Source organism: Nasonia vitripennis, chromosome 1, assembly GCF_009193385.2.
Source record: "Nasonia vitripennis strain AsymCx chromosome 1, Nvit_psr_1.1, whole genome shotgun sequence".
Lineage (NCBI taxonomy): Eukaryota > Metazoa > Arthropoda > Insecta > Hymenoptera > Pteromalidae > Nasonia > Nasonia vitripennis.
This window is the reverse complement of record NC_045757.1, coordinates 35,423,976-35,432,818: the sequence shown is the minus strand read 5'-3', so window position 1 is coordinate 35,432,818 and position 8,843 is coordinate 35,423,976. Positions and strand designations below refer to the sequence as shown.

Genomic DNA, 8,843 nt, shown 5'->3' with positions numbered 1-8,843 from the left:
ATCGGAAGTTTCATCAACAAAGTACCAACGCTCATGGCGAATCTAGTAGGAATCGCCGTTTTCGCATCCGAATTCAATTTGCTGGTAGACGCAGTACATTTACGCGACAGTGCGTTAGCAGCGCAGACCTTAGGTCAATTAGTCTGCAACACTCAATGTATTACCAAGGTAGATCCTGGCATACTTCGGTTTTTTTTTTTTTTATTAATGCACTATTATTTGATTAGATTTCGGCTGCAATTGCATTATGAATTTAGGGACTCCTGTTTGCGTTTTCCATAGAGAAATTGCAACCCGTTTTCCACGAGATTAGGATTCTGTGGGAGAAGTATCAACCCGAGGAGGTAATACAAAAATCGATTGTCAAGGATGCAGATCGAACTCTAACTTTTTGTAAATGTTACGTTACCGCTAATTTTAGCTGCTTGGTATCTTTCTCATTGCCAATGGGAGTGTAAGTATGCAGAAATTATGAACTTCGTATTTCACGTCTTATAGAACTGTGGAGTGTGGGTATGAATTTTTAGACAATTGTTCCTGCAATGCCAATCCCGCGTTGCAACTAATCATACCTACGATGTCTCGCAAACGATGTTGCTGGTAAAATATCCGTTTGAAATTAGCGACACTTCGACATTTGCAATAGTGATATTTCTGGAAGAATTTTTACTAGTTATGAACGTTGTTTTTTGGGTCAGCAGTGATGCAACGTTTGCTCAAACGACCACTCACCTATGTTTACAGTTCAAGGTAACTAGTTAAAATTCAATTATGGAATTATCCACCTTCAACTCAACAAAAGCTTTATTTAGGTACTGAAGCGTGACATAGAAAAAATGTTTAATTACGAAGGTCCAGACGGCAAAGAAATTTTATTGAAGCTAGTACACAGACATCGTGAACTTTTGAGGTATCGTGACAATCCGAAACGAGTATTTCTAAAAACAATTATTACAATGTACTTTTTAAAAAATTGCCCAACTAATCGGGCATTAGGATTTGCATGCTGATCGAAGATATTTTTAGTCCGATTATTTTTTTCCACCGTGTTCTTGTCCTCTATAAATATGTGCGTCAACGTTATTGGTACTAGAGAGGTAACGCTGTTTTAGACAACATGATAGAATTTTTCAAAAACTCATATTGTGCTGTTATTTTTAGACTATTTCGAATAGAGTCTATTCTGATACAGGTGTCTATGCAACCATGCTTCTGATGACGATTTTTCAGATTTTCTTTTTCTGTGTTTTTGCGGAGAAAATATCGGAAACGGTGAAATCAGACATTTATACTATGATTTTCAATTACTTCAACCGAAGATTCATACTTTACTATGTATTTTGAATAGACAACCTCTTTAGCCAACATGGTATATAATTTGAATTGGACGTCAAAGGATAATAAGCTTGGATTCTACAATTCATTATTATACGAGCTCAAAGGCCATTTTATTGCACAGCATATGGATTCTTTCCTATTGGCCACCAAAGACTCACGTCGGTGAATATGAAAAAAACTGCGCAGCCTGCCAATTGATTTTAATATAAAGTATATTTCTCAAAATTAATTTTGTCCTTTTCAGATTATCAGAGCATCGTTTTCTTATTACATGATGCTACAAACTACGGACAACAAATGACAACTTAGCTATAGCAATTTATGTTTATGTTTCATAGTATTGAGTTGGCCTCTTTGAGCCATAACATTTTTCTAACATTAAAGATTTAATAGTTTTACAAAACTTGCAAATTCTTCGAATTAACCGCTTTCTTATCGCAATATACGTACAAGAAAATCATTTACTTCCAAGTCGACACTTGCACTTTGAACAAATTCACATCATCATATGCTTCTATTGTTATTTTCTTCACGAGACCATTCGGTGCTACTGTGCGATATACAACTGTATAGCTGACGGGTAAAAAAGCCTTTGCGCACACAGAGCGTCGAACTGATCGAAGAAGAGAGATCGAGAAATAGAGAGGGAATCATACGAATTGCTCGCACCGGCTGGCTCGTAATAAGCAGGTTCAACTATGAGTGCAGTAAAATATTAATTGCCACACCACAACGTGCTAGAGCATCAGAAACTTATCGTCAGTGCTCGTGAGACGACACGCAGAGAGCAGGTGTACAATGAAGTATAACATTTCAGTGTTTCATTCAATAGTACGTTACTGCACTCGTTACGCAATCTCGGTTTTTTTCAACTTGTTGTTTGATGTTGATTTTATAGAAATGAAGATGACAGCGATCAATCCTGAGGACTACTTCGGTTTAAACATTAAATTGATGTCACTGTGCGGTTTGAGGTGCAGCATGACGAAAACGATCGGAAGTTTTATTAATAAAGTACCTACGTTCCTGGCAAATTTAGTTGGAATCATTTACTTGGTATTCCAGGCCACGTTTGTAATGGAGGCAGTGCGTTTACGTGACGTAGCATTGACCTCGCAAATTTTAAGTCAATTAGTTTCCAACATTCAATGTATTACCAAGGTATTTGTAACAGTGCTTGAATAAATAAATCTCGATTTCCGATTAGAACTTGGCTGATGCGATTTCATTATAAATGTAGGGATTTTTGTTTGCAGTTTCAATAGAAAAAATGCAATCCATACTCTATGAAATACGTTCTTTGTGGGAAAGGTATCAGCCTGATATTGAGATACAAGAATCAATTCTAGACGATGCGGATCGAACCTTAAATTTTTGTAAATATTACGTTATCGCTAATTTTAGTTGCGTGTTAGCTTACGCTTTGCCCCTCGTGTTGTAAGTACCTCAAGTATTTTAATCCGAATTTCACTTTGAAGCTGTACGCATCAATTTTTAGGAACTTGTTCATGCAATATCAAGCCCGTGAATCAACTAATCATACTTACGATCTTTCGCAAATGATACTGCTAGTAAAATATCCATTTGAAGTGACTAAAGTTTCAAGATTTATCATATTGGTATTGCTAGAAGAATATTTACTTGTTGTGAGTGTTATTATCTGGGTAAGCAGTGATACGTTGTTTGCTCAAACAACCACTCACATATGTTTACAGTTCAAGGTAACTACTTAATTTAGTTAAAATTTAATTGCGAAGTTACAGTAATATTCGAAACTCACGAGATGCTTCATTTAGGTATTGAAACAAGATATAGAGAAAACATTTAATTATGGAGGTCCAAATAGTAAAGAAATTTTATTGAAGCTAGTACACAGACATCGTGAACTTTTGAGGTATCGTAACAATCCGAAACGTTGATTTCTAAATACAATTACGATTACGATATATTTCCATCTACTTTTTAGGATGTGTATGCTGCTTGAAGATGTTTTTAGCCCAATTATTTTTTTCACCGTTTTCTTATCATCTGTAAATATGTGCGTTAACGTGATTGGTACTAGAGAGGTATATGCTTTTTATACGACAAATAATCGATAATTAAAACCAAACAGTATAAGTAATATTATTTTTCAGACAATTTCTGATAAGACCTATTTAAATACAGGAATCTATGCGACTATATTGACGATGACAATTTTTCAGATCTTATTTTTCTGTATATTTGCAGAAAAAATATCGGAAGAGGTAAACTCAGATATGTAATTCTTCCTGTACTTTTTAAAATTATTTCAATAAAAAGGATTTGTCATTATACTGTGTATTTTAAATAGACAACTTCTTTAGCCGACATGGTATATAATTTAAATTGGACAGCGAAGGATAACCAGCTTGGATTTTACATATATTTTATTATAGTAAGAGCTCAAAGACCATTTTATTGCACAGCATATAGATTTTTTCCTATTGGACATCAAAGACTTACATCGGTGAGTACAAAAGCAAATATAAAGCCCAGTATATGTTAATTGATTTTACTACAAAAGTTTATTGACAAAATTAATTTTTTTACAGATCATCAGAGCATCATTTTCTTATTATATGATGCTACAAACTACAGACAACAAATGACAACTTAGCTATAGCAATTTATATTTATGTTTCATAGTATTGAGTTGACTTCTTTGAGCCATCAAATTTTTCTAACATTAAATATTTAATAATTTAAAATTATCTGGTTTGCTTGTACTGTCTATATTTTTTTTTATTTTTCACGAGTACATTTTCATTTTGAGAATTAAAGTACAAATCTTACTAATTCGTCAAGTTTACCTCATTTATCTCACAATACGCATACAGGAGAATCATTTAGTTCTAAGTCGACACTAGCACTTTGAACAAATTCACATCACCATGCTTCCATTGTTATTTTCTTAACAAGACCATTCGGAGCTACTGTACGATATACAACTGTATAGCTGATAGGTGAAAACGCCTTTACGCACACAGGGCGTCGAACTGATCGAAGGAGAGAGATCGAGAACTAGAGAGGGAATCATACGAATTGCTCGTACCGGCTGGCTCGTAATAAGCAGGTTCAACTATGAGTGCAGTAAAATATTAATTGCCCCACCACAGCGTGCTAGAGCATCAGAAACTTATCGGCAGTGCTCGTGAGAGGACACGCAGAGAGCAGGTGAACAATGAAGTATGACATTTCAGTGCTCCATTCAATAGTACATTACTGCACTCGTTACGCAATCTCGGTTTGTTTCAAGTTGTTGTTTGATGTTGATTTTATAGAAATGAAGATGACATCGATCAATCCTGAGGACTACTTCGGTTTAAACATTAAATTGATGTCACTGTGCGGTTTGAGGTGCAGCATGACGAAAACGATCGGAACTTTTATTAACAAAGTACCTACGTTCCTGGCGAATTTAGTGGGAATCATTTATTTGGTATTCGAGGCCACTTTTGTTATAGAGGCAGTGCGTTTACGTGACGTAGCATTGATCTCGCAAATTTTAAGTCAATTAGTCTCCAACATTCAATGTATTACCAAGGTATTTGTAACGTCACACTTCAGTGCTTGAATAAATAAACCTCGATTTTAGATTAGAACTTGGCTGATGCGATTTCATTATAAATTTAGGGATTCTTGTTTGCAGTGTCCATAGAAAAAATGCAATCCATACTCCATGAGATAAGGTTTTTGTGGCAAAGGTATCAGCCCGATGAGGAGATACAAGAATCGATTTTAGACAATGCGGATCGAACCTTAAATTTTTGTAAATATTACGTTACCGCTAATTTTAGTTGCGTGTTAGCTTACGCGTTGCCACTCGTATTGTAAGTACTTCAAGTTTTTTACTTCGAATTTCACTTTGAAGCTGTACGCATCAATTTTCAGGAACTTGTTCATGCAATATCAAGCCCGTGAATCAACTAATCATACTTACGATCTTTCGCAAATGATACTGCTAGTAAAATATCCATTTGAAGTGACTAAAGTTTCGAGATTTATTATATTGGTATTGTTAGAAGAATATTTACTGGTTATGAATGTTATTTTCTGGGTAAGCAGTGATACGTTGTTTGCTCAAACAACCACTCACATATGTTTACAGTTCAAGGTAACTACTTAATTTAGTTAAAATTTAATTGCGAAGTTACAGTAATATTCAAAACTCACGAGAAGCTTCATTTAGGTATTGAAACAAGATATAGAGAAAACATTTAATTATGGAGGTCCAAATAGTAAAGAAATTTTATTGAAGCTAGTACACAGACATCGTGAACTTTTGAGGTATCGTGATAAGCCAAAACGTTGATTTCCAAATACAATTACGATACTCTATTTCCATCTACTTTGTAGGATTTGTATGCTGCTTGAAGATGTTTTTAGCCCAATTATTTTTTTCACCGTTTTCCTGTCGTCTGTAAATATGTGCGTTAACGTCATTGGTACTAGAGAGGTATATGCTCTTTCTACGTCGAATAATCGATAATTAAAACCTAATTATACAAGTTATAATTTTTACAGACGATTTCTAATCAGACCTATTTTAATACAGGAATATATGCGACTATATTAACCATGACGATTTTTCAGATCTTCTTTTTCTGTATATTTGCAGAAAAAATATCGGAGGAGGTAAAACCAGATATTTTATTTAGTACTTTTTAAAATTTTTTCTATAAAAAGGATCGGTCTCTATGCTATGTATTTTAAATAGACAACTTCTTTAGCCGACATGGTATATAATTTAAATTGGACAGCGAAAGATAACCAGCTTGGATTTTATATATATTTTATTATAGTAAGGGCTCAAAGACCATTTTATTGTACAGCATATGGATTTTTCCCTATTGGACATCAAAGACTTACATCGGTAAGTACAGAAGCAAATATAAAGCCCAGTGTGTGTTGATTGATTTTACTGCAAGTGTCTATTGACAAAATTAATTCTTTTACAGATCATTAGAGCATCGTTTTCATATTATATGATGCTACAAACTACAGACAAAAAATGATGACTTACCCATAAAAAATTTGTTATATTTACGTTTTAGTTTGATAGTATTATAAATTGACCTTATCTATATGCAATAAATTTTTCTGACATTGCAGGTTGAATAATTTTAAATTCACTGCTTTTTTATTGTGGCATCTATACTTTTTTTCTACTTTTACGGGATCATGTTCATTTTGAAGACTAAAGCCCGATTGAAATAACCAAATATTGCCAATTAATACATGCACTTAAAACCAATTTACACATCATACTTTCTTGTTCTTTTCTTCGCGAGACCATCCAGCGCTACTGCAGTAGTATAGCTGACAGGCAAAAAAGGTACGCACATGAGCGTTGAACTGATCGAAGAAGAGAGATGGAAAAATAGAGAGGGAAACTTATCGCGAAAGGGTTATTCGCATTCTCCGTAATAAGTAGGTGCATCCGTGAATCGTAAAATATTCACTATGAACGCGACAATGGGCTAGGGCATCAGAAGCTTATCGGCAGTGCTCGTGAGAAGACTGAAACATGCAGACCAATACAGGTATAAGCTGGGCCCTAGACTTGCTCTTGCATTGATCAATTAATTCCATAAATTGAAATTTAAATTCAAAATTTCATAATTTTTTTTTTTATTTTTCTCTTTGCACTTGTGTAGAAGAAAAGGCGATAACAGCAGTTGATGCGGAGTATTACTTCGATCTCAATATAAAATTGATGTCACTGATCGGCTTGAAATGTAGCATGACAGAAACGGTGACGAAATTCATTTATAAAATACCTACTTTCTTGACAAATGTGTTGGGAATCATTTACTTGATATTCCAAATCAGTTATGTGAGAGAAGCCGTGCGCTCACATGACACAAGTTTAGCCGCACAGATTTTGAGCCAAACAGTTTGCAACATACAATGTAATTCCAAGGTATTTCATCAATAGTATTTCGAGATTTCATGCGATAAAGTGATCTGATTCTTTAATTTAATCATGAATTCAGGGATTTCTCTTTGTAATTTCTATAGCGAAAGTCCAAGCTATACTCCATGAGATTCGAATTCTGTGGGAAACCTATCCTCCAGACGATGAGATTCAGAAATCAATTTTGTTAGTAGCAGATAAAACAGTGACTTTTTGTAAATACTACGTAACCGCTAATTTAAGTTGCGTATTGGCTTACGCTTTGCAAATGGGACTGTGAGTATGCGTTAAACTTTTAACTTAGAATTTTACTTTAAATCTGTCTTAATTTTTAGAAACTTTTTCATGCAATATCAAGCCCGCGAAGCGACCAATCATACTTACGACTTTTCACATATAATATTGCTAGTAAAATATCCATTTGTAGTGACTGAAATACCGACATTTATCACGCTGTTTTTGTCAGAAGAATTTTTACTGATTATGGGCGCTACTTTGTGGGCTATCATTGATACACTATTTGCTCAAGTAACGACTCACATTTGTTTGCAATTCAAGGTAACCGATAATTGAATTTAATACAAATCTTAACAATTTTAACTCATCATCACACGTTTGTTTTACTTAGATATTGAAGCGTGACATCCAAGAGAAGTTTAATACAGAAGGTTCGAACGATAAAGAAATTTTACTGAAGCTGTTACGAAGACATCGGAATCTTTTGAGGTAGAACATCGCTTTGATGTTATTATTATACTCCAAATCTTTTTAAATAATAAATGCATTATAGGATTTGCATGATGATTGAAGATATTTTTAGTCCAATAATTTTTTTTACCGTGATTTTGTCATCTGTAAATATGTGCGTCAATGTTATTGGCGCTAGAGAGGTATGGTTACTTTGTATTCGATATACTTTTTAGAAAACCAATTGTAAGTCCTTCTTTTCAGACTATTGCGAGTAAGGCCTATTTTGAAACATGCATCTATGCGAGCATATTTCTAATGACAATTTTTCAGATCTTCTTTTTTTGTATTTTTGCAGAAAAACTATCAGATGAGGTAAATAAGTTATTATCTACCTTATTTTCAATAACTCCAAATGTATTATTCCAAAATTATGTAGCGACTTTAATTCTGCGTAATGTAATTAATAGACAACGTCCATAGCCGATACAGTATATGATTTGAATTGGACAACAAAGGATTATAAGCTTAGATTATACCTACGGTTCATTATAGTGCGAGCTCAAAAACCATTTTATTGTACAGCATATGGATTTTTTCCTATAGGACATCAAAGACTTACGGCGGTAAATGTAGTGCGAAATAAAAACAGTGCTAACGCACATTTCACTATAAAAATTAGGTTGTAAAATTTTTTTCCAGATCATCAGAGCATCGTATTCTTATTATATGATGCTACAAACTACAGATGGCAAATAACAGCTTGCGTCAGAATGATGTTGTTTATTGTATTATATTCGTGTTATTAGTAATTAGTGATTCTAACCGCGCCCGCTGCCAATCGTAGCATTTTGTTAAAATAAAAACACATTGTAGAAAA

General features: G+C 34.0%; 3 protein-coding genes and 1 pseudogene across 6 annotated transcripts; all 4 read left to right on the top strand.

Annotated features, from left to right (window-relative positions):
* Positions 208–1,735, top strand: Or270PSE (odorant receptor 270 pseudogene; annotated as a pseudogene).
* On the top strand, positions 1,789–4,046 carry Or271 (odorant receptor 271). Of its 2 annotated transcripts, XM_016981031.3 has the most exons (9): positions 1,789–2,169; positions 2,237–2,499; positions 2,579–2,775; positions 2,837–3,059; positions 3,135–3,232; positions 3,305–3,404; positions 3,474–3,584; positions 3,671–3,826; positions 3,912–4,046. In XM_016981031.3, the coding sequence occupies exons 2-9, from the start codon at positions 2,239–2,241 to the stop codon at positions 3,966–3,968; spliced, it is 1,203 nt and encodes a 400-aa protein (XP_016836520.1). In that variant the 5' UTR covers positions 1,789–2,169; positions 2,237–2,238; the 3' UTR covers positions 3,969–4,046. The 2 variants fall into 2 exon arrangements, with proteins under 2 accessions (XP_016836520.1, NP_001177610.1); NM_001190681.1 differs by lacking the exon at positions 1,789–2,169 and having other exon boundaries at positions 2,239–2,499; positions 3,912–3,968.
* A 53-nt stretch (positions 4,047–4,099) lies between these two features.
* Or272 (odorant receptor 272) lies at positions 4,100–6,479 on the top strand. 3 transcript variants are annotated; one of them, XM_016981035.3, is made up of 9 exons: positions 4,100–4,545; positions 4,641–4,903; positions 4,993–5,189; positions 5,251–5,473; positions 5,549–5,646; positions 5,716–5,815; positions 5,884–5,994; positions 6,077–6,232; positions 6,318–6,479. In XM_016981035.3, the coding sequence occupies exons 2-9, from the start codon at positions 4,643–4,645 to the stop codon at positions 6,372–6,374; spliced, it is 1,203 nt and encodes a 400-aa protein (XP_016836524.1). In that variant the 5' UTR covers positions 4,100–4,545; positions 4,641–4,642; the 3' UTR covers positions 6,375–6,479. The 3 variants fall into 3 exon arrangements, 2 of the variants coding, with proteins under 2 accessions (XP_016836524.1, NP_001177611.1); NM_001190682.1 differs by lacking the exon at positions 4,100–4,545 and having other exon boundaries at positions 4,643–4,903; positions 6,318–6,374; XR_004228375.2 differs by lacking the exon at positions 6,318–6,479 and having other exon boundaries at positions 4,100–4,903; positions 5,915–5,994; positions 6,077–6,193.
* Positions 6,480–6,886: 407 nt separating this feature from the next.
* On the top strand, positions 6,887–8,722 carry Or273 (odorant receptor 273). Its single transcript, NM_001190683.1, has 9 exons — positions 6,887–6,902; positions 7,017–7,282; positions 7,356–7,552; positions 7,612–7,834; positions 7,905–8,002; positions 8,067–8,166; positions 8,228–8,338; positions 8,434–8,589; positions 8,666–8,722. The coding sequence occupies exons 1-9, from the start codon at positions 6,887–6,889 to the stop codon at positions 8,720–8,722; spliced, it is 1,224 nt and encodes a 407-aa protein (NP_001177612.1).
* The last annotated feature ends 121 nt before the right edge of the window (positions 8,723–8,843 follow it).